The following is a 24,321-nucleotide window of genomic DNA, read 5'->3' on the forward strand; positions in this document are numbered from 1 at the left end:
TAGCCTGGATTCCAGGCCCTCTTCCCTGATTCACCTGGCCTCTATATAAGGCAGGGTATTGAATGGCAGGACTGTGGCCCTGGCCCAAGTCACAGGGCCTTGAAGCCCAGTCAGTGCCCTTTGGATTCAGCGTGAGGTACCTATGCATGTGTGAGGCATGGCACACAGTATGGGGGAGGGTGGCTGGTATCTGTAGCTCTTCCTTCATCCTTTGGTCTGTCTTCTCAACCCCCAGCTCTGGCTCCCACAGTAACATTTTTTTCTTTTTCTTAAAAAAGTAGGCTTTTTTCTTCTTTTTTTGTTGTTGGTTCTTTTTTTTTGGGGGGGGGGTCGTTCAAAAATTTTTATATGTGTTTTGCACCAGTGTATATCTGTGCACCACATGAATGCCTGGCACCCACAGATGTCAGAAGAGGGCTCCAGATCCCCTGGAACTGGAGTTGTGGATGATTGTGAGCCACTGTGTGGGTTCTGGGAACTGAACCTGACTCTTCTGTAAGAGCAACCAGTACTCTTAACAACTAAACCACGTCTCCAGTTAATTCTCTGCTGTTGGTGAAATGAGCCAATTCAAGCCAAGTTAGATTAGACTATCTTAAAGGCAGGTTGATTAGGAAGCTGCACTTGGGCAGGTGAGTTCACTGGCCCCAAGGAAAAAGGCCAGGGAAGTTGCCATGGAGATAGGAGAACTAGGGGAGGGAGAGAGAGAGAGAAGGGGGGATATACACAGGGAGAAGAGGAGGAAGAGGAGGAGGAGGAGGAAGAGGAGGAGGAAGAGGAGGAGGAGGAGGAGGAGGAGGAGGAGGAGGAGAAGAAGAAGAAGAAGAAGAAGAAGAAGAAGAAGAAGAAGAAGAAGAAGAAGAATCATCCAAAATCCAAAATGTCTGGATCATATATGGAGGAGCCTCTGGGAGAAGGGCAAGCCCAGCTCCTGGACTGGAAAGTTTAGTGTTCTGAGCAGAGCAGGGTATGCCAGGTAGGGACTGAGGGATGCTGGGAGAACCTGGAAGCCAGGTCTGTTTTGATATGTAAAATATGCACCTCAGTTCCTTGTCCCAGGTCAGCAATTAAACACTATCTTTTCTGTTACTTTTTAATTTTAAGATTTCCTATTTTTATTTTATATGTATGGCTGTTTTGCCTGCATGTCTCTCTGTGTATACCTGAGGACAGGAGAGGGTGTCTGACCCCTTGGAACTGGAATTATGGCAATTGTAAGCTGCCATATGAGTGCTGGGAACTCAACCCTGAACCTTCCCAAGAGCAGCAAGTACTTCTAACAGCTGAGCCATCTCCAGCCCCAACTGTTGCCGTTTTCATTCCTACAGTCTTCTTATTCTTTAGTTGATATTTTTAAAGATTTGTTTATTTTTATTTATACGAGTACACTGTAGCTGTTTTCAGATACACCAGAAGAGTGTATCAGACCTCATTATAGGTTGTGAGCCACCATGTGGTTGCTGGGAATTGAACTCAGGACCTCTGGAAGAGCAGTCAGCGCTCTTAACTGCTGAGCCATCTCTCCAGCCCCTAGCCTTCTTATTCTTATCATTCATATCTCCTCTGTAAAACTAGCTGGCTTTTCACATCCTCAGATTCACCTGTTTTTACCCTCTTAAATGGAGTTTTATGGAGCACCTTAGTACTGTGTTGTCTCAAAGCTTTAAAGGTGCTAAAAAAATAAAATAAAATCAGTGTTTATCCTAAGCCCTGAAGGAAATTCCCGTTTTCTTCCAGTCTCTGAGTAATAACGGCTTTGGCAGTTTGCATAGACCATTAAAAGTTCCTTGTAATATTAAACATGGGACCTCAAAGTTGTTATTTATTATTTACAAACTATTGATATTGTAAGATAGTTAACATGTGACAAACACTTCTAATATTAATATGATTCTAACCACCAAACCAGTCCTGGGAGATGTGCTAGTGTGTTTCTTGTCTACTTTAGTGTGTGTATGTGTGTGTGCATGTGTGTGTGTGTGTGTGTATATGCTGGGGATGAATTTAGAGCCTCATTTATGCAGAGAAAGTCCTTTACAACTGAATTACACCGCATGCCCCCCTCTACTCCTCCATTAATTTCTCCTGGCTTGCTCTTGTTCAAACCTGGCTAGTCTGATGGAGAGAAGTGAGCCTCCAGCAGCAGGGACACCTCCAGCTGGTCTTCAGAAGCTCTGCCTTTGGAGTCACAGAGGAGAGGAAACATCAGGGTTGGGAGGCTGGTAGCTCACAGGGAGAAGGGCCAGGAGTCCTGGTTCCAAGTCCCTAAGCCCTAGGCCCCTATTCCTGGGTTTTTCCTCCATGTCTCAAAGCCTCAGCTGCTAAAGGAACTCAGGTTAGTTGAACTGGCATGCATAAAGAAGGTCATTGACTCTCAAGGGCACTTGAGTGAATGGTGTCCCAGTGTTATAGAGTAACATCCCTGTAAGGGATGGGTATCTGAAGGGAAGGTCTTACTCAAAGGGGCAGAGAGAATAGTGGGTCCTTGCAATAGGAGCCAGGAATCCTGCTTCTCCGAGCTCCGCCTCCTGGTGTGCAGAGTCCTGTGGCTTTCTCCTCACCCCTGAATGTGGTATAACTACCTTTGGGGTTAGTCTCAATAGATGCATCAGAATATCTGGGGCTGGGTGTGGTGGTGCACACCTGTAATCTCAGCACGTAGGAGGTGGGAGGATCAGAAGTTCAAGGCCAGCCTCAGCTAGACAGTGAGTTTGAGGCTAGCCGGCTTGGGCTAAATGAAACCCTATTTCAAACAAGACAAAACTGCAAGTTTGGGAAAGGGGTTCTGAGAATCCTTTGCAAACCTGAAGCATTTACAGAAGCCTGAATCCTCATGGATTCTCTTTCCCTACGTCAGGGCAGGCATGTTCACTACAATTAATAACTGGGCAGACAACCAAGGCATAGGAGGGGGGCTGTCTGACATCCCCTCACCTGCACCCCACCGTTGGTTGCCGAGCCACGGTGGGGAAGCGGGGAAGATGAGAGTCAGTGGGAGGGGCCCAGGCAGGGTAGAAAAGTACATTTGGTTTCCCTCCCGGTTTGGGCTGACTGGGTAAATGTCCAAGAAAGTGAGATTAAAGGGAACTCAGAGGGAGGGAGAGCTCGAAGGAACCGAGTGCTCAGCGCATCGGATACTACCCTCCCTCCATAACTCCCGCCTGCCATCCCATGAGATAGGTAGACTATCTTCATTCGGTGAATTTGAGAATAGGCTTGGAGGCGTTAGCCCACGGGTCTAAGTTCACCCACTTAAAAAGCAGAGGGGTCCGAACTGGAATTCTGTGCACTCTCAGACTCTTAAGTGGTGTTAAGTGGGTTTGGGGCCCCAAGCTGTGGGACCCGGGCTACAAAGCGTTAAAGAACCTTGGCCCTCTCCTCTCTCCTCCCCAGTTCCCTCCTCCCTCCTCCCTCGCCTCTCCCTAGGCTCTTCCGGTCCCGCTCTTGCAACACCAACCCCCGCCACTCTCCCTTCCCCTCCTACCTCCTCTCCCCTCAGCTTTAATTTTCTCCGACTTTTCCGAACTCTGGCTCATGATCGGGCCTACTGGGTACGAGGTCCTGGAGGACCGTACCCTGATCTCTCTCTACCTCTGACTTTCAGCTTCTTTAACCTGAGGCCCAGGCTGCCATCACCCGGGCCACCTGGTCCGATCGTCTTCATTCACCAGCGTTGACAATTGCTGTCCTGTCTCCAGCCTCAATGGGGGAGTGAGAGGCCACTGCCGGCCGGACATGGGTCGCCCCACCGTGCCTGGCCTGCTGCTGTCACTGGTGAGATGGGAGACAGGGGGGAAGGGTGGGCTGCTAGCGAGGCGCGGCCTGGCAGGAGTGGACTTGTACTAGGGGTAGGGATGGGGGCAGGGACGTCTGTGCTTCAGTTTGCCCCCAGGTTTGCTGTGCCCTGAGATGATGGAGACGGCAGAAATCTGAGAGGGAGAGAATTCGGCAAGCCAAGCTGGCAAGCCTGGGGGGGCCTGACAGTCAAGGTCCTGGCCTGTATTGGGCTGTGGCGAGGCCAGCTGCGAGGCCAGTGGAATTAGACGGAGCGGCCCTCTTTCTCTGACAGAGGTTGAACAGTGTGGGGCAGGATGTTGGAAGACTGAGCAGAAGGAGATCCGTTGGCAGGACAAGTTTGGGAGAGTGTGCTTGGAAGTGGACCAGAAACTGGACAAAGCTGGGCAGCCTTCCAGTCCCAGACTTCTCCCTGAGACAGCCTCTGCCCTTCTGCCTCCATTTCTGCTTCCAGACAAGAGGTCTCCCCTGGCCTGACCCTCCTTAAGTAGCTAATACCTCTTTACCTAGCCGATGTATCCTCTCCATCCCTCCCCACTGGCCCAAAGGTCAGGCTCACGGTTTCCAATTCCACGGTTCCAATTGGGGAAGTTGGTTAGCAGCTTGTTCTTGTCACTGGAAAAACATACTTTTCTCAGGCCTCCGCCTCGTGTTCATGTGTTCCCTTGAATTTCTGTTGTATCCAGAATCATTCTGTGTAGATTCTCGGAGGCTCCCTGGCTGTCTGGGTGGGCTGTATCACCTGCACAGTGTCTCTGGGCCCAGCGTTTTCCCCGAGACCTGCCTTTTCTTCATCCATTTTCTCTCCCCATTCTCTTCCAGTCAGTCTCCAGAGCATCCTTACAGAGCTCCTTTTTGTCCACTGTCTTCCTTTCTCTATATCCCTTCCTCTTCAGCAGTGTTCCCAGAACCCTGTACTGTCCACTCTGCCTGATGTCACCTCTCTTCTCCCTCTCCTGCCTCCCAGTCTTACCTCACGACTTGTCAAGACTGTCCCTTCTGATCATCCTCCAGCTCCCCTATCCACATAATTCTTTTCTCTTTAGGGGTAGATCACCTGGATTTAGGGCTCAGCCTAGCACCCTTACCCTCATGAACTTGGGCATGTGATGTGACTCCCCCCTGCTTTTATTTCTTTATTTCCAAAATGTCTATAATGGTCAGTACCTCATAGCTGTTATTTTAAGATACAGTGGATGGACGCGTGTTAAATATTTATTCGGTTTATTCATCTCCTACCTTGCTAGGTCCAACTTCAGGTACTAGGATTAGAGATGAATGAAACCCCTGAGTTTAAGTTGATGGCCCCAAAGGGGAATAGTATGCCCCAAACAGAAAGGACTCAGCGAATGCTTGGCTTCTCTTTTCTCATCTCTAGCGGTGTTAGTCACTACTCACGTCACTACTCATTGTGACGTTAGACGTCACAATGACTGTCCATGTCTGACAGAGTACAGTGGCCAGGCTAGGTAGGAGAGATCCTGATCCAGGTGTGGAGGCTCAGTTGGGGCTGGGGCACTATGAATAGAAGCAGAACCTGAAGACAGGGGACAGGGGAGGCTGCTGACGCCTACACAGGGCTGTCCACTGCCTTATCAGTTCAGAGCATAGTGCCTATGAGGTGTATGGGTATGACAAGGTGCTGAAGTCATGAGGTAGCGAGGGACGAGGCAGAGATGTAGCAAGGCCAAGAAGACTTTGCTTTAAAGAGTTTAAATCCAGGAATGAAAAAAGATGTTCCGAGGCCTTGTGCTGTACCATCCTGGAGGCAGAGCTGGGGGAGGAGGTTGGGCGCTAGGCCAACTGTCTTCTTCTTGTGTAATGGTCTTTGCCTGTCTGCTGGGCTGAGCTTGCCTTCATAGACTCTAAGGCTCACAGTGTGTTATCTTTGGCTCACGGAGAGCTCTTGAACGTATGAGCTATGTTCCATCTCCAGCATCTACCCAGGCCCTGGAAAGGAGACTTTGACCTGTTGACTAATGGCTTAATCAATTAAGGAACAAGAGATTAGTCAAATGGGAATGGACGGGGTGGGGTGGGGGGGTGGAGATGTTGCATAGAAAAGGGGACTTGGACGAGGGAGGAGAGAGGAGTGAATGGGCAAATGGAGAGATGGGATTTTGTGTTGAAGGTGGTGGTCACAGGAGCTGAACACCTCATCTGGGGGGTGGAGTGGCCATGTTGAGGAATGTGACAAAGACAGAACAGGCACTCTGGAGTGTGTGACAAAGAACCTTGCGCCAGTCATGGTGGTGCATGCCTGTTATCCTGGAACTTGGGAGATGGAGCCCAGAGCTCAGATCAAGGCTAGTTTTGGCTATATGAGGAGCTTGAAGCCAGCCTGGATTACTGAGACCAGGTCCTTAAAAAAAACACCAAAAAGAAACAGAGTCATGCTTAAGGACCTAGGTGGGGGCCTGTTTCCCTCCATCTCTTCCTCTCTCCCTCCCTCTTCCTCTACTTCTCTTCTTCCTTCCCTCTATCCCTTCCTCCTTCCCTCCCTCCCTTCTTTCCTTCCCTCTTTCCTTTGCTATTCTCCAAGTAGTCTGTCCAGACTGTGTTCCAAAGAACAGTGAGTTTCTCAGATGTATGTGCTCATGGAAGGATTTATCCATGGAAATGATGTTTGAAGCCAAGCCCTGGAGGTACAGAGGAAGATTCACACCCCAGTGGTACAAGTTGAAGCCTGACCATAGATAAGAAACTATGTAGGTAGCCTCAGCCCTTGCAAAGGTTTGAGATAGGCATACCACTTGAACCAGAAGGTTGATGGCAGCCTGAGCCACATCGTAAGGCCCTGAGACACCACTGTGGAGCAGGAAGGAGAAAAGGCAGTTGCAAAAAAATCAGTGCTCTGGGTGTTGGGTAAAGGGCGGAGAGATTCCAGGAGAAGGACTGACTGATGACTCTTAGGGCTGTTGCAGTTTGTAGCATTGGTACCAAGAAGTTGGTGGTGTGGCATGTAGGTAAGGAGCCTGGTGAGCTCAGCTGGGCCAGGTTAAGTAGGTCGGTGGCTAGCTGAGTGGAAGTGTGGTCGTGCCAACTGGAGCAGCAGTTCACAGTCTTTCTTCTAGCTAATTCCAGCTGCACTGGCCCCTCCGCAGGTCTCAGCAAGAGATGAGCAAATGGCAGAATCGGCAACAGGGCCATGTGCACCGAGTGTGCTCCTGTGTGGAAAGGACATGCACAGCTTCTAAAATATCTCCTGGAGACAAGTGCGTCTCTGAGGCAGGGGGATGCCGCTTCCCTACATCCTTGAATGTATCACCGGCTGGGTCTGAATGGAAGGCACCTCAGTCTGTCCCTCTGGTCTGCAGGCCTGGCTTTGGGTGATGTGACCAAGATATGCTCTGATCTCTTAGCTCATAGGGTTTGTGGTGTGTCTGGGGAGATTGTATCTACTCATTTGAAATAATTATAGTTTCTGATAAGAGTCCAGAGTAGATATGGGCAGTTTGTGTTATTCAACAAGAACAGGTGACTGGGTATCTGAGGAGCTTGGGTGGGGGAACATGAATCATCAGTGGGGGCTTCGTGGGTGGGAGGTAGGACTGTGACAACGCTCTCAGAGGAGGTCACATGGAAGAACTCCTCACCACGTCGGTCTTGACATTAAGTGGAACAAACACATTTTAACGTAATGTGCACATTGATGTGGGGGACGGGCCTAGTGAGTGGGTCCCCAAAAGGTGGCTGGGTCAAGTTTGACCACAGGGTCCCTTTCAGCTTCTCTGCCCTATACTGCAGCCCCGACACAGGAAGTCACACCTTAAGGCCTCCCTAGGCGGAAGCTGAGGGGTAGTTAGAGAGATGCCTTGCCACCTCCTTAGCCATCTCTCCTCAGGCACCCGTGGCTTCCTGCCCCTCCCCTGCTCCAGGCAAAGGCATTCAGGTTTGGGCCAGGACTCTGGACCTGGCTACCCTAGTCTCTTGTTTGCCTTATAACGCAACTGCTGATAGAGTGGCTATACATGGTGCCTATTGAAAGAACCAGAGGGCCCCGGAATCCCTGGAGCCTGTGAGATGAGAGTGCTGCTTCTGCGCCTGCTCCATCTCTTCTGTTACTTTGTTTTTGTTGAGATTCTCTGTGTAGCCCTGGCTGTCCTGGAACTCAGTTACAGAGCAGGCTGGCCTTGAACCCAGTGATGAGCCCGCCTCTGCCTCTCAGAGTGCCTGGAATAATGCCTAGCTCCTTCTAACCTTAAGAGGGCTGTAATTTTTGCTCCATAGCTACTTGGCTTGAGGAGTGCCTATAAAGCCTCAGACCTGGCTCTGTTTCTTAAGGGTTGTCTAGGGAGCTCCCAACCCCAATGTAACTGGCCAGAACCAGGCAGACTATGGGAATGTGGTGAACTAGAGCAGGAGGGCACCCTGGATTTGATTCTTGTTGGAACTGGGGAGTGTCAGGGGGCTGTCGGGAAAGCCCAGGGAGCCAGGGAGCAGGGATCCTGGGATGGGCTTTATCAGCTGAAGACATGTTGTTTAACTTTGAGGAGGAATCAAAGCCAGTCCAAGTCTAAAGGAAGGATGTCGGAGATGGAAGAGGCTGGTCATCTGGGAGGAGCCTACTGACCTGACAGGGAAGCCAGGGGTCAGGAAGACTTTCCTTTGGGATGGGATGGAAGAGGGAGGCATTTCCCCGAAATCTGAGCCCAGTGGGACAGGGGTTCATTGCCTGGCTGTTTTAAGGAAAAGGATGAAGGGCTCTGAGTGGGGGTGGGAGAGAGGGGAGAGACTATGTACTCTGAAGGGAACAGATGGGGTTCCACTTGCTGCTTGGCTTTTCTGCTGACTCACAGCCCTTGAAGAGCTGGGGAAGCTGCAGTTCCCTGTCCACTGTCCTAGATCTCCTCCTCCCTGGCCTGAGTCACTGGGGCGGAGCTGCTGGGAAAAGATTTCCCTTTCCCGGATTTGACTTAACCCCCAGAGTTCTGGAAAGGGAGGGACACGTGACCAGAGAAATCAGGCTCCTTCTCTGGAGGCTCACCCATCACTAGTTGAGAGGCTCCCTCCAAGGCTGTTCTTGGCCCAGAGCCCACCTCTACCTCTTCCTGACACTGCCGGCCTGTTGGCTTGGCTTCATGTTCTCTGATGGGGTTGGAAGTACAGTTGACCTTAGGTGCTGCAAGCCATTTCTTCTTCTGGGAAAGGAACCACACTTTCATGATTGGGAAGCTCTTATCATAACTAACCTTTCCCGTCACTCTGGAAGCCTCTGTGTGTGTGTGTGTGTGGGGGGAGGGGTTGCACCCCTGCCTGAGAGATTGCTGGTGTGCTTGCTTCTGTGTGTGGCTTCTCTGGTCTATGGCTGAGGCACGGGCTTCCTGGCCCCTGCAGCTGCTGTTGCCCAGGAGGTAGCACTTCGAGTAACAGCAGCTGACTGACAGGTGCAGACTGCCTGCCTCCTTCCAAAAGAGCTTCGGAGGTTGTAGGGCCCCCAAAGGCAGCGGGGAGCCTAGGTGGCCATGGGTGGGGAGGTCTCTCCCGAATGTGATCTGATTGCTCAGTTGCTTCTGCATCTATCTTGAAGACCTCCACTCTCTGGACATAAAATGGCTAAGCAGGGGGAGGGGGATGAAAGAAGGAAGGCTGAGGGAACCCCAAAACTGGGGGAGATCAAAGAGCAAAGTCTGAATTGATGCTACGGGGGCTTTGCTCTCTCTACGAAGAAGCTATTTGTACACAGGAAAGCCACTTGGTTGCTTTGAGCTTTGCCAAGATCATAGAACCAGCCTTCTAGAATGTTCTGCTTTGGACTCCTGGCATATCCTCAGCTCCTGATTTGCTGGCTATCTTGATCACTAAGCTCTGGCCGACTCTAGTACACAACACACTCGTCTTTGCTCATACCTAACCCTTGTTGCCTGCCTTCCCTCTCTGTCCTCGCTAACCTGAGCTGTAGTGTGAATTTAGCTGTGAAAGGCATGGATGTGCGGGCAGAGTTGCTGAGCAAGACTTGAAACCCATATTTAGAATTCTTGACTGAGCCTGTGGCTCAGGAGAGGCCCCCTTGGTTTCATTCCCAGCCCCTCTCCCCTCTCCCTTCTCGAGTGCACGCAGATCATGCACAGAGTTCTTCCTTTCGTCTCTGCCCAGGAATGATGCTTAGAGGAGCATCATCCACAGATGCGTGCTAATATCTGGGTGTGTCAGCGTGCATGGAGGTCAACCTCAGGGGTTTTCCTCAGATACCATCCACCTTGCGTTTTGAGCCAGGATCTCTCTCTGGGGTCAGGGCTCAATGACTCTAGCTTGCCTAGAAAGCATCAGGTACCTGCCAGGCTCCTCTCCGTCACTGGCATTACAAGTCCATGCTGCCGTGCCTGGCTTTTTATGTAGGTGACGGAGCCTGCTCTCAGGACCTCTTGTCACACAGCAGACATTTTCCTGAACCATCTTCACGACAGCTCTCCTTAAGATTTTTCCTCCCTGTAGTACTTTTTAAGTTACTATAATGGAATCCAGTCAGGTCTGCAGATCCTACCAGCTCACCTCTAGGGAGTGTCCACAAACAGGCAGTGTGAAACCCGCACCCAGGTATAGAAATGTCCAATGAGCTGTGGCATTGATTATCTGTTGGAAAAACAGGCTGTAACTGAGACAGCCTGCTACGTCTGGCTACATTTCTTTGTAGGGCAGAGGGCACCTCAGTGCTTCTGGTTGAGACCTGGAGCTCCACCGTCAGCCCTGCAAACACACCGGAAAACTATAAACATTCCTGGACCAGCTTTCCTGTGATCAGCATTGAGAACTGCTTCAGGGAACTGAACGGGATAAAATGCAGCTGGGGCCCGAGATCTGATTGCTCGGTTGTAGAAACAAATGCTAGCATACAGAACCACCAGAGACCAGGAAAAATACTAGACTACACAGTGGCCATCTTCTAGGGGAGAATTTCCTCAGGGGAGATGTGAACTTGGCAGTGTGTGTGTTCAGTTTGTTGCTGCCTTTAAGGCCCCACCCCTGACAGTATTTCCTCTTTCTGATTGTTCACTCAGGTGCTCCTGGCTCTGCTGGTGGAGATACACCTGTCAGGGGTCACTGGACTGGTCCCTTCTCTTGGTGACCGGGAGAAGAGGGATAGTTTGTGTCCCCAGGGAAAGTATGCTCATCCTAAGAATAATTCCATCTGTTGCACCAAGTGCCACAAAGGTAAGAGACAGTGGGAGCAGAGAATCCTCTTGAAGTTTCTTTCACTTGTTTCTGATGTTCCCAGACCTTGGTCCCTGGGTGTCCCCTTATTTTGCTGTCCGCCATCCCCCGACTTGGGCTCTACCCTTCAGCTGTTTACTACAGCCTAATCTTCCCTTCCACAGGAACGTACTTGGTGAGTGACTGTCCAGAGCCGGGGCGGGAAACAATCTGCAGGGAGTGTGATAAAGGAACCTTTACGGCTTCCCAGAACCACGTCAGACAGTGTCTCAGTTGCAAGACATGTCGGAAAGGCAAGCCTCGGGATTGGGCCAGGGCTCTAGAAGGTGCATGGTGTGGGAAGGCGTGTGAACATGTATGTGTGTCCGTGGATGTTTGCCAGGGGTCAGGATTTCGAATCTGCTCCTGGGTGTGGTGGGAACATGCATGTACTTGCAAGCCCGGACCGCTGTGCATAGGAGTGTCTATGTTACAAAGATGAACGCACGTGGCAGAGCCGGGGTGTCAAGATTTGTGTGGGAAAAGGGATGTGAGACTCATATGCCATTTCCTTCCCTCTTCAGAAATGTTCCAGGTGGAGATTTCTCCTTGCAGAGCTGACAAAGACACCGTGTGTGGCTGTAAGGAGAACCAGTTCCAGCGCTACCTGAGTGAGACGCACTTCCAGTGTGTGGACTGCAGCCCCTGCTTCAATGGCACTGTGACAATCCCCTGTGAGCACCATTCACCCAAGTCCAGGCCTCTCCCCTCTTCAGGCTTATTCCTCTGTCTCTCCTCCCCATGAGGTAGCCTGTGGGTATGAACTCCTGTGTGGTGCCTGAATCCCACCCTTCTCCCTCCCTCTGGCCCTTAGACTGCAGGCACTCTTCTTAGTCTTGGTGTTTCCTCACAGGTAAGGAGAATCAGAACACCGTGTGTAACTGCCACGCAGGATTCTTTCTAAGCGGAAATGAGTGCGTCTCTTGCAGCCAGTGAGTATCTGCCAAATGCTTGGGGACCAGGGGTGGATGAGCAGCTGTGGCTGAGAGGCCCCTAGCAGGATTTAAGGAGGTATCCTACAGCTGGATACAGAAGAAAACACTACAAGACATCAGACAGGATGTTGGGGGATAGGCAAGAGGGCTCAACAGGTAAAGCGCTTGCAGCAAAAGTCTGGCAACCTGAGTTCAATCTCTGGAACCCATGTAAAGGTGAAAGGAGAGAATAGGGAGAGACTATCAGCTCCTCAAAGTCACCCTCTGACCTACACACACACACACACACACACACACACACACACACGCCATAGCATGCATGCCCCTTCGGTGCTGGGCAGTTAGATACGAGCACACTGTTCTCAATGGCACTCTGGTGCGTCTTACTATTGATGGTATCTTAGGTTTGGCTCGTATGCAGCTCTGCTACTGGTGATTCCTTCCCAGCCTCCCTGACAGACTTCCTCATTCCTGTGGCTCCTCATGGGCTGCTCTTATACATTTGCTTCCAGAGAAGAAACTCTTGAGACTCTCCTAGTTGAACTGACCTGGGGTTAAATCCCAACCCACCCATTTCCTGGCTCTGCAACCTTGGGCAAGTTCTTACATCTCCACGCCTTATGTTTCTTAACCTTTAGGATAAGGAGAGTGGGGGTGGAGGAATGGGTCAATGGTAGAGCACTGGCCTAGCATAATGGGGGCTCAGGGTTGGATCCCCCCCAAACAGAAAGCAAGACCAACAATCTGTAAAACTGTCTGAACCAAAGCTGTCTACTTTCTATTTTGTCCCACTCAAGTTTCATCTCGAAAGAGCTCATGTGCCCACTCCCATGTTTTTTCACCCTGACCTCATGAGGTGGACGAAACCTCCTTTCCCTGTTTGCATATTTCTGCTGAGAACTCAAGTTCCTCTGCTGTCCCCCTCCCCCACCCAGTGTCCTTTCCTCATCCATCTGCCCTGTGATAGCTCTCAATGGCTGCCCCAGGGATAGACATCCTAAAACCTCTCATGCCCCGAGTGAGCTGTCATCTCCAAAGTCAGGTGCTGTAAGCAGCAGTGCTATTGGCTGGGAAGGCCTCCACTTCTTGTATGAGTTCTCTTTGTGGACCTGCGGCTTAATCAGTTTAAAGCAAAGACTGGCTTATTTTTGGCTCCTGGTTTCATTCAGCTTGCAGTGTTTGGCATGGCTGCTTTTGAGCCGGTGCTGAAGCAGGGCATCACCATCAGAGCATTACTGTGCAAGCAAAGTAGCTCACCTCGTAGCAGCTGAGAGGCCGAGAGAAAGGGTGTGGAGTGGGGACCTAACTGTTACTAGTCCCCATGTCCCTGTATGCTGGGACCAAGCCTTCAACACAGCAGGGCATTTCAGATCCATACCCTGGGCCTTTCGATGCTACAGTCCCACCAATGCTACAGTCCCACTGGCAAACACGATGATAAACTCAGTCCACCCACAGCTGCCGTCTACCATGGCTGCCATTTACCATGCCATGTCAGGGTTAAGACCTTGATCCCAGAAGGAGATGTTGTGAGCGCCAAGAGATCCTGGGCCAGAAAAGTGAAACGACTTGTTTCTGTCATGTCAATGACTGGAATGGAATTTTTACTCTGACTATAAATGCCTTTTAAAATTTATTTTTAAAATCCTGCTTGATTGTTGAATCCAGGATCTTTGCATGCTATTCAAGTGGATTCATCATAGCCTCAGCCTTTTGACGGTTTTATTTCATTTTATTTTATTTGTTTGTTTTTTACTCAGGATCTCACTGGGTAGCCTTGGCTGGCCTGGGACTCCCTAGGTAGACCAGGCTGGCCTTGAACTCCTAAAGATCTGCCTGCTTTAGCCTCCTGACCACTGGGATGTGCCGCCATGTCTGGCATTTAAAAAAATACTTTAAAAATTATTTATTTTTATGTATGTGTACGAGTGTTTTACTGGCACGTATATCTGCGTACTGTGTAGATGCTTGGTACTCTCAGAGGCCAGAAGAGGGCATTAGATACCCTGGAACTGGAGTTACAGATGGTTGTAAGCTGCCATGTGGGAGGACGATTATTTTAAATTTAAGATGGCTGACTTGCCCTCTCTCTCCCTTTCCCCTTCTTTTCTTCTCTATTCTCTTTCTGGACAGGGTCTCCTGTTGCCCAGGCTGACTCTGACCTTGCTATGTAACCACGGGTGACCTTGAACTCATCCTTCCTTCACTACCTCCCAAGTGCTGAGGTCACATGCATCTGCTTCTGCGCCTGGCTGTCGTCACAACCTTTTTCTTGGTCTCTTCAGCTTATAAAATGTTGTGTGATGTACTGTTTCATTCCTCTGCATCAGCTCTCGAGGCGGGTTAGATTCCATTACAAATGGAAGAACTTCAGGCAGCCTTCCTACTCACCAGTGCCCGTCTCTTCTTTCAGCTGCAAGAAAAATCAGGAGTGTATGAAGTTGTGCCTACCTCCAGCTGCAAATGTCACAGCCCCCCAGGACTCAGGTGAGGAGGAATGGCTTGGTGCCATGCTCACCATGGCTTCCCTTCACCCCTCCTCCACTTCTCCTCCACCCCACCCCCCAAACCCTAGTCTCTGCTGCTGCTTCACACTGAGCACCCTCTGATGTGTCTGCAGGTACTGCGGTGCTGTTGCCCCTGGTTATCTTCCTAGGTCTTTGCCTTTTATCCTTTATCTTCATCACTTTAATGTGCCGATATCCCCGGTGGATGTTCAACGTCTACTCCATCAGTGAGTGTGGACTTTGGGGATAAAGGTGTTGGAGGAGATACAGGAGGGGGTTGGGTAGGCAAGATGGAGGGAGATGAGGGGTGGCCTCTCTGTTCATGGCTAAGGACTCTAGGCTGAGTGGCCCTGGGTAGTGGGAGGGAAACCATGCTGATATCAGTAATTCTCTTGTCCCTGGGGCCACATAGACCCTGAGGCATGACACCACAAGTCCCCAAGGCCAGGGTGCCACAGTTGAAAGGGAAGTGAAATTCATGACACCTTGTTTCTTTTTTCTCAGTTTGTAGGGATTCAGCGCCTGTCAAAGAGGTGAGAAGAAACGACTCCAACTTCCCTGACTACACCTTCCAACGCCTAATACCCACATTACTTGGAATGAGGGTGGTGGGCTCCTTTAGCTTCCCTATCCCCACCCCCATAAAGAATAAAGCGCCTAAAGGGACTCCTTTTCTTTCCCCCATTAATGCTTTTCTTTCTTTCTTTCTTTCTTTCTTTCTTTCTTTCTTTCTTTCTCTCTCTCTCTCTCTCTCTCTCTTTCTCTTTCTTTCTTTCTTTCTTTCTTTCTTTCTTTCTTTCTTTCTTTCTTTCTTTCTTTCTTTCTTTCTTTCTTTCTTTCAGATGGACGTTGAAGGAGTTGTTACTAAGCCCCTAACTCAAGCCCCTGCCCCAGCCTTTAAACCCACCACCGGCTTCAACCCCACTCTGAACTTCGGCTCCACCCCAGGCTTTAGTCCTCCTGTCTCCAGTCCCATCTTTGGTCCTAGTAACTGGCAGAACTTTATGCCATCTGTAAAAGAGGTGGTCCCAACCCAGGGTGCTGACCCTCTCCTCTATGGATCACTCAACTCCGTGCCAGTCACCATCCCTCCTCAGAAATGGGAAGACCCCGCCCACCCACAACATCCTGACGGTGAGTTGGGTTCGCACTGGGGTCATTACTCCTGGAGGGAGTCGGCAGGGTGGAGGGCGCAAAGGCTGGGCTGCTGCTGGAGGTGTACGGTCCCTGTCCCCAGCTGCAGACCTTACGACGCTGTATGCTGTGGTGGATGGCGTGCCTCCGGAGCGCTGGAGGGAGTTCATGCGGTTCCTGGGGCTGGACAATCACGAGATCAAGCGGCTGGAGATGCAGAACGGGAGCTGCCTGCGCGAGGCTCAGTACAGCATGCTGGAAGCCTGGCGGCGGCGCACGCCGCGACAGGTTGCCACGCTGGACGTAGTGGGCAGCGTGCTTTGCAGAATGAACCTGAGTGGGTGCCTAGAGAACATCCGAGAGGCTCTGAAAAGCCCCGCCCACTCATCCACGACCGTCCTCCCGGGATAAGGCCACACCCTCCACCTCAGGAGAGGGACTTGAAGACGCATTCTGCTAAATGCTGTACTCCCCTGTGGACCTCTTCTATGGGTGAAAAGGAGGCAAGGGTCTCTAAGGGGCAGGCTCTAGCCTTCCTTGGTGCTACCGACTTGGTGTACATAGCTTTTCTCAGTCGCCGAGGACTGCCTGAGCCAGCCAGTTGTGCATGGCAGGGAGATGTGCCATCTGCTCCTGGCCAGCGGTGGGTGCCAAAAACCAGAACAAATGATTGTAGAGGAAAGGCACAATATATCTGATGCCCATTTGGGATGCACAGGGCCCAAGCAAAGCTTCTCAGGGCCTCCTCAGTCGATTTCTGGGCCCTTTCCCACAGTAGTAAGCAATCTTTGTATCAATTATATCACACTAATGGATGAACTGTCTGAGGTAGGGGCAAGCACAGAACAGTGGGGTCTCCAGCTGGAGCCCTCGACTCTTGTAAATACACTAAAAGTCTGAAAATGACCTCTGACCCTGGAAAGAGTGGTCTGTGGATAAGAGAGACTTGGCAGAGCCCAGGATGTGAAAAGTGGCCTACAAAGACCAGCCATCCTGCCAGCTAACAGCTGACTCCACCCGATGGGTACCCATGCTTCTCGCGTCTCACCCTCATCCAGTGCTAACCAAACAGCCATGTTTCTGGGCACTTTTATGTGGGGCTTGGGGGTTTGTGAGACAAAATGTTCAGTTCTTGACCTCCAGAGTCCTCAGAGCAGGAGGTGCTGCCTGGGCTCAGGCATGGTTTGAGGTGGATTCTTGAGGTAGAGTCCAGGGGGAGGGGGTGACCAGCACTCTTGGGGAGACCATTCCTCTAGGAGATGGATCAAAGGGCTTTGGCTTTCCTCATACTTCTCTGTAAAGGAAGGAGACAAATGCATTATTAGGTCAAGGTCAGGCAACGAGTGGGCTGATGGGCAAAGCAGAGTGCCCTCCCCTGTGTTGGTCCCTGCTCCGAACAGCCTACCTCTTAGAACGGCCCCTCACTCCCTACTGCCCTTCTGTCCCATAGTAGTTTCTGCACTTACGATGTAGACAGGGGCGTGTCCAGCTGTATGACGTGGGGGCCCCTCATTCTCTGCAGTTGGGCTCGTGTTAGCCTCCGGGGCTTGCCATTTTCCGGTTCTGGTTCCGAGGCTCCCTCGATCCTTTGGCTAGCCAGCTCTTCCCTGATCTCCCTGAGCATGTCCTCAGCCCGCAGCGGGCGGGGGCGGAGTCCAGGGGATAGAAGACTCTCATCTTCATCTGAGGATTCCCAGGGGCTTTCCCCTGCAGAGTCTGTATGGGTGGGAGAGTGAGGGAGCGGACTCCGACGTTGTGCCCGGTGTAGGGTTTCTACCACCACATTCCCTGGTGTCAGGGTCTCATCTTCCTCCTCGGACCAGGTTGGTGGGGCTCTCCTGGGTAGACTGCCCCCTCTTAGGATCCCTTCTGGCAACTCCGGGGCACTTCGTCGCTGGGGAGCTTGGGGGTCAGGAGGCTGGGGGCGCAAGGGAACGTCTCTGAGTTCCAGGGTGGAGAAGGTGAGGCGAGGATCCCTACGAAGAGCCTTGGACCGAAGCCTGTTCAGGGGAGAATGAGCGTTCATCGGGGAGCTTGGAATCAAGGTGCCATAGCCAGAGTCTGAGGTATCGTCGGGCACGGAGGGCGTGTCTTCATCTGTGTCTTCAGTCACCACCAGGCGGGGGATTACTGTGAACTCCAGAGTCCTACAGTTAAGAGCAGAAAGTCAGACTCAGATGCTGAGGATCAGATTGAAGGCTGAGAAGCCTCTCCTATTACTGCATTCAGAAATGTCTCCTCCTCCAAACTTACTGTCCTCTCTCAGTACATGACAATGATTGGCTTTCTCCACCTCACTGGTTAAGATTGTGTTCCATAAAAGACCTTGGGTACACTTTTCATACAGCACCTATATTGAAACTGGAATGTACAGTCCCTGTGCAAGGTCATTAAATTTATGAAGCATCCCATATTCGAAAAAGAAAAAGACCTTGGGGTAAGCTGGGGGTGGTTCCTCGGGAGCAATGCCGAGAGTTCAAGGTCAGCCTGACTTGCCTCAAAAACAAATAAAAGCTCGGTTGTGTCTGAGCTACTTAGTCCACAGCACCTGGTTCAGGCCTCCTATTGGGCAGCTTGCCTCCTGTTTGCTGAGTGGGACCACTGGCGGGTCATTTTCTCTAAAAGCTTGTTGCTAAGTATCATACTAGATGAACCTCTTACACTTCGGGGGTTGGAGCTTGCTGTGTTCTGAGAATCCATATCTGCCTTCACTCTGGAGCCTGCTCATCACAGGGAGGTCACTCGCCGTGTCTCTGTTTCCTTTGCCCGGTGCCCACTCTGTGCCACGGATCCCTTCACATGGTAACTCCCAACCTGTTGCACTCTCAGCTGTCGCTCACGTTCTTGTTCTCGCACCAAGTCCCCCGAGGCTCTCTGCTCACCCTTTCTCAGCCTCATAAGTGTCTCCTCCCTCCTCCTACCTCATCCCCCTCCTTGGATAGTGATGGAGTCTTACCTCCCCTCCGTACTGCTCTGAGAGTACTCCGGGGAAGGGGAAGGCGTGGAGGGCCGGGTGCTCGGGGACTCCCTGCCCTGGTCTCGATAGAGGGCCAGCAGCTCTCTCTTCTGTTGAACATACTCCTCAGCCTTCAGCTTCTGCAGAGTGGTCTGGGGAGGGACTTTCATCATTATGAGCTCTCGTTTATACGCTGGACGCTGTTTACCTATGGTATCTTTGGTTCTCCTAGCTCCCTCTGAGACACAGGTGTTTCCATTTCCTTTCCTACTGAGAAAGGGAACTAGAAGGCTGGGGACCACCACAGGAGGCATTCTTCCAGGAGGGGACACAATGATGCCAAGATTTGGTGGCACCAAGCAGCAGAGCTGGTGCTGGAGGGAACTGGGCTGGACAGAACATCCCCTTTCCTCCGCTCTCATGCCCCTGCTTCCACACCTCCAGGGAAGCCCTCCGATGCACCTCTTTTAGGACTCTCTCCCTGACCAAGAGGATGCTGCTGCAAGGGCTCTGGACCAGACTGGTCCTCAGGTTACTCTTTGCGGCTCATTGCTCCCTCATCACTTTGGCCTTTATCCTGAAGGAGGGAGGAGCAGGGGCAGGCTTGTCCTAGGCTGAGGACTCTCTTGTCTCTTAGATGGGTAAGAAAGGAAAGCTGTCCCAAGATGGAAGAGAAGAGGACTCATGTCTGTGTCCCTTCTGAGTTTTCATATGTGCTAAAAGCAGCGGCAGCTGACAGATATCTTGCAGAGGACCTCCATACACACGGGGCGCTTTGTCACACAGCACCACCCTCCAGAATGGCGAGCATGGCCATGGGCTCATCTTACAGATGCAAAGACTAGGTTTAGACGCAGCTACTTGCCAAGGCGGCTCTGGTGAAGAGGAGAACAGGGTGAGTGTATGCTCTCTAAGTCTTAGTAGCTCAGTGACTGCAAGCTTTTTGGAAGCCTTGAAGGACTTTGGGTTACCACAGGAGGTTAATGTTGTGGGAGCTGAGCCTGAGGAGACACAAGGTGAGTGGTAAGTTGGCATGAAGAAGCACAGAAGTGGCTGCCGGGGGCAGAATGGACACCGATATTCTTAGGTGTGGCTAAGAAAATACTAAAGCACCTCCCAGATGGTAAGGAAATGGCTGAAGGCTAGGCTGATCCCAGCATTTGGATCATGGTGTATCCACTGGAGGCAGGCAGATCTCTGAGTTTGAGGCCGGCCCAGTCTACATAGAGAGTTCCAGGCCCATCAGAACTTATATAGTGAGGCCCTACCTCAAAAAGAAAACAAGAGGGGCTGGAGAGATGTCTCAGAGATTAAGAGCACTGGCTGCTCTTCCAGAGGTCCTGAGTTCAATTCCCAGCAACCACATGGTGGCTCGTGATCATCTGAAATGAGAGCTTGGTGCTCTCTTTGGCAGCTAAGGTGCTACATCTGGCATAGAGCAGGGACCTCAAGTGTCCCCCAACTCCATACAGTGCTCTCTCTCTGACTGATGCAAGCTTATCCTGATGGCTCCATCTTATCCTTTCTCAGAAGCTTGGGAAGTGAGAGCCAGCAGCCCTGGGGCTTCCTAGGCTTCTCCAAAGCTTCAGAGCATGAGGGTGGCTGGGTCAGGATGAGACATGTTGGAGGAGGGTTGGGCAGGCATGGGAAAATGATATCAAGTGGAGAGTCCTAACAACGCTCCTTTCCCTGGCTTCCCAGTCACCGAACCAGAGCAGAGGATGAGAGCCAGCACACGGGGCCAGTTTCTGCGTCTCCTCCCTCTTCCCCAGTCTTCATCTTTATGCTCAGTGTGAAGTTGGGAAAGGTACAAGCAGAAAATGGTGGGCTGCATGGCCCGTTGTAAGGAGAAGCCATGCCCTTTGCCACACATGCCCCAAGTTCGACTTTGTGATGGCTACTGAGGATAGGGTTAATGTGGAAGGAAGGGAGGAGAAGGGGAAGTCGTTAAAGACTATCTGCTGACATCGTCTTTGCTTGCCCTTTTCCCTCCCCAGGAAAGGCAAGAGTTAGGGAACCCCCCCCCCCGGGGGGATGTTGGGTAGCAGCGCCCAGGGCTTTCAGCTGCCTCAAAAGCTTCAGCGGGGAAGTCTTCTTGGCTACAGCAAGAGGAGAGTCAAGACAAGCAGTATGGGAAGAAAGATCTAGAGTGTAGTTCCCCACAAAGCTGAGGAAGGAGGGAGGGAGGGAAGGCTCCCAAGCAAGACTCCTGTGGAGAATCCGCAAGAGAGAAGACCTCTTCTCTCTGCAGTTCATTGGGGTTACCACATTCACCTGTCTCCCCAGTACTGCATGACAGGAGAGCTTTAGAAGATGCTCTTTGCCTCTCAGCCGCCAACACCAAAGCCTTCCAACTCTGCACTGCCTGCAATATCTTCCTCCTCTTCCCCTTCTTCCTCCTCCTCCCCCTTCTCCTCTTCTTCCTCCTCTTTTTCCTCTTTTCTCTTCTCCTTTCTTTCTCTTCCTCCTCCTTTCTCTTCTTTGTTTTTCTGAGACTGGGTCATTCTATACAACTCAGATCCAGAACTTGCTGTATAGCCCAGGCTAGCCTGAACTCACAGTCCTCATGCCTCAGCATTCTGAGTGTTGGGATTATAGGAGTACTCAACTAGTTCACCCCTTTGTGTCACAATGACACACTCTTGTAGAACTCCCAGGAAGCACAAAGCCTCATGCCAAGCCACTCACTGGCTTGCTAGCTATCACTGTACCTTCCCAGATGAAGGTCAGGCTGAGAAAGGCAAGTAACTTGCCAAGAACACAGGGTGGGCTCTGGACTATCTTCTAAATCTTGCCTTAGTTTAATTGGCCCCACTTTCATTTCTTGGCCTCTACCTCTGAGGGTTCTCAGTTCCTTTTCCTCCTCTCAGCCACTGAGTCTCCCCACCCCCACCCACAAGCTCATTTTCTGTTAAAGCGTAAGCTACCTCTGTAAACCCTCAAGGAAGCTGCCTCATTAACATTTCTGTAAGAGGAAGAAGAAAAAGTCTGAGCTCTGGGCAGTAAAGGGACTAAGAGATGCTTTGTCACCCTTGCGTGTGTGTGTGTGTGTGTGTGTGTGTGTGTGTGTGTGTGTGTGTGTCAGACTTTGAGTGGCTAGGAACCTCACTGTAAGTTTGATCACAGAGGAGAAATGACACCCCATTTGTCACCCTGCAGAGCCTATCAGGAGCTGTTATTTTGTGTATGAACACTAGCAGGTTTTACTGGTTCCCAGAAGCTCCAAAGGGAGAATGTGGGAGAAGGCTTATTCTAAGATTGGGAACCAAAGGAAGAGGAGAAACTTGAGAGGATGGAGTGGTAAAGGAAAGTTTACAGGTGTGGTGATGTCAACACAACTATGCACATACAATACACCCACCCACAAATAAATAAACAAATAAATAAATATACATATTCCTTCCTGGGGCTTGGGGTGGAGTTCAGGGATGAAGTACTTTCCCAATATAGCAAAGCCTGGGTTTGGTCCTCAGCTTGTCAACAACCAAGACAGTTTCTCAGGCAAATCTCCAGCTCTCTTCACCATTCTGCTCCCACAGTGGGTTTGCCTGGAGAAAGCCAGGTCTGAAACCCAATCCCCAGAAAGCATAAATGTGACGGCTCAGTCAACTTCAGGGTCTTGTTCATGTTAAGTATGTGCTCTCCCACTGAGCTACACCCTAGCCCAGCTTGTGTGTGTGTGTGTGTGTGTGTGTGTGTGTGTGTGTGTGTGTTTAAGCCACTGAGTTGATAGTAACGGATGCAGCTTTGCTGATGTCTCTCTTTTTTGAACTCCTCTCCTTTTGTTGCTTCAGTCTGCCTCACATCACTACCCTGTGTGAAAGCTTCACTGGCTCCATATTGTCTATAGGACAAAGTTGAAGTTCCTAGCACGGCTCTTAGAGACGGGCATGATCCTGTGGTACCACCTCCTGAACTCATCTCCTGGCTGCATCCACCCTTATACTTCACACCCTAGCAATGCCAAGCAAACAGCCTGCTCGCTTCTATACATGCACACTCAGGTGCACACACCCGCACGGTGATGTACATACACCATACACATAATACACACACATATGCATAATATACACACACATAATATACACAGTCATAAGCATATACCACACACACACACACACACACAGACACACACACAGACACACACATAGACACACACACAGACACATACACACACAGTGGCAGGGGGAGGGTAAGAGAACATGGTCCTGACTGAGCTCTAGATGTTTGTATGACCTTGATCCAGTCCTGTTCCCTTCCTATAAAGTGAGAGATGGGGCTGGCTTAACACTCCCAGTGCGGTGCCTTTCTCAACACACATGACTGTTTCCTGTTTCTAGATCTTTGTATTAGAATTCCCTTCTGCTCTGATGTCTGCTCTACCCTCAGCTCTGATGCAAAGGTTTCTCCCCCTAAACTCCCTCAGCACCACTGCAGCCCACTGGGACAGAAGGCATGGCCCAGCCCTGCTGCTGTCTTTGCTATGCTTGCTTCTGTTATTTGTACCCTGATTACTCTAATGAGCTGCAGCACAGATTCCTGGAGGGCAGGAATGGTGTTTTCATTCTTTTCTGATTTCTTGGCACCTAGCACTAGTGCCTATTCCCAGAAAGCGCTCCATAGGTGTCTCTGAACAGAAGATAAAGTTTAGAACTTCACCGTTTCAGTGTGGGGAAACCATTAGGGTGTACCACGTGTTGGGTTGTCTCAGTAGCTGCCTTGGTAGATGACCACAGGCTTTCTCAGACTCTGAAAAGCATCCGACCTGCTGCAGACACCTGCACCAAGCCCAGCCTCTCTGCCTTCCTTCACCCCTCTGTGATGTCAGTCCTGAGTTCCAGGGGTGCCTACCCCACCCCACCCCAAGCCTGACTGCCACCTACCTGAGCCCGCTGGGTCTTCTCCAACCACTGTGCACGCTCCGTTGAACTGGGACAGTGCACAGTGAGAGCACTGGAGACACACTGGAATTCAGTGAGGTGGATCAGCAGGAAGCTGTCTGCACGGAGAAGAAGTTCTGCTTTAAGGGCTGGGCCTTATCTGACCCCAATCCCGACCCTTCCTCCTCTGGAGAAGAGACATACTGGGGTCTCGTAGTGGCCGGCACACGAGTTTCTCCAGCATGAGGGGAGGACGGATGACCTTGGCTCTGTCCGCCTTTCGTTGAGGTTTGGTTACCAGAAGCACGTCAGAGAAGAGGAACAGGTACACATCCATCTGCAGGTAGGGGTGCAGAAGAAAGAGGCAGGGTCAGCCAGAGTCAGGGGAGGGGCTTCTCGGGGGATCTGGCTCTTTTGCCTGTGAGCATAGGGACAAGGTCAGAACTGCGGAGTGACCAGCTGGAAGAGAGTTAACTTGGTTCTGTATCTGATTTATAAGCAGGGAACAGGGTTGGATGAAGGTCAGACAAACAACTGGCACTCAGGCTGGACCAGATCCATGGCCTCTTGACCAGTCCTCCACACTTTCTCCCAGTGCTACCTTGTGTTTAGTGTGTGTGTGTGTGTGTGTGTGTGTGTGTGTGTGTGTGTGTTATATGTACGTGACATTATGGATGGTTCCACTCCAGTGTGCGCATGTGCAGGAGACAGCAGGTCTCTGGATCTGTCACATTTTACGTTATTGCTTTGAGATGAAGTAGACAGGCCAGAGAACTCTCTGGATCTGCTTGTCAATATAATGGGGTCCAGTGCCCTCTTCTGGTATTTCTAAAGACATCTACAGTGTACACATATACATCTACAGTGTACACATATACATCTACAGTGTACACATAGACATCTACAGTGTACACATAGACATC

At 51.0% G+C, this 24,321-nt stretch overlaps 2 protein-coding genes across 4 annotated transcripts in view; one reads left to right on the forward strand and one right to left on the reverse strand.

Annotated features, from left to right (window-relative positions):
* Nucleotides 1-3,448: 3,448 nt before the first annotated feature.
* On the forward strand, nt 3,449-18,106 carry Tnfrsf1a (TNF receptor superfamily member 1A). Of its 2 annotated transcripts, none has more exons than XM_028754380.1 (10): nt 3,449-3,774; nt 10,794-10,947; nt 11,112-11,240; nt 11,511-11,660; nt 11,840-11,918; nt 14,335-14,408; nt 14,542-14,655; nt 14,933-14,961; nt 15,271-15,562; nt 15,666-18,106. In XM_028754380.1, the coding sequence occupies exons 1-10, from the start codon at nt 3,736-3,738 to the stop codon at nt 15,971-15,973; spliced, it is 1,368 nt and encodes a 455-aa protein (XP_028610213.1). In that variant the 5' UTR covers nt 3,449-3,735; the 3' UTR covers nt 15,974-18,106. The 2 variants fall into 2 exon arrangements, with proteins under 2 accessions (XP_028610213.1, XP_028610214.1); XM_028754381.1 differs by having other exon boundaries at nt 15,672-18,106.
* Plekhg6 (pleckstrin homology and RhoGEF domain containing G6) overlaps nt 16,636-24,321 on the reverse strand; it is a 17,439-nt gene continuing 9,753 nt past the window's right edge. For both annotated transcript variants that reach the window (XM_028754377.1, XM_028754379.1), the window contains exons 13-17: nt 23,603-23,735; nt 23,402-23,517; nt 18,519-18,670; nt 17,029-17,709; nt 16,636-16,856 (exon numbers count right to left, since the gene is read on the reverse strand). In XM_028754377.1, the coding sequence (XP_028610210.1) occupies nt 16,847-16,856; nt 17,029-17,709; nt 18,519-18,670; nt 23,402-23,517; nt 23,603-23,735 (1,092 nt within the window). In that variant the 3' untranslated portion in view covers nt 16,636-16,846. The remainder of the gene's footprint in view (nt 16,857-17,028; nt 17,710-18,518; nt 18,671-23,401; nt 23,518-23,602; nt 23,736-24,321) is intronic.

Source organism: Grammomys surdaster, unplaced genomic scaffold (assembly GCF_004785775.1).
Source record: "Grammomys surdaster isolate TR1022 unplaced genomic scaffold, NIH_TR_1.0 126013, whole genome shotgun sequence".
Classification (NCBI taxonomy): Eukaryota; Metazoa; Chordata; class Mammalia; order Rodentia; family Muridae; genus Grammomys; species Grammomys surdaster.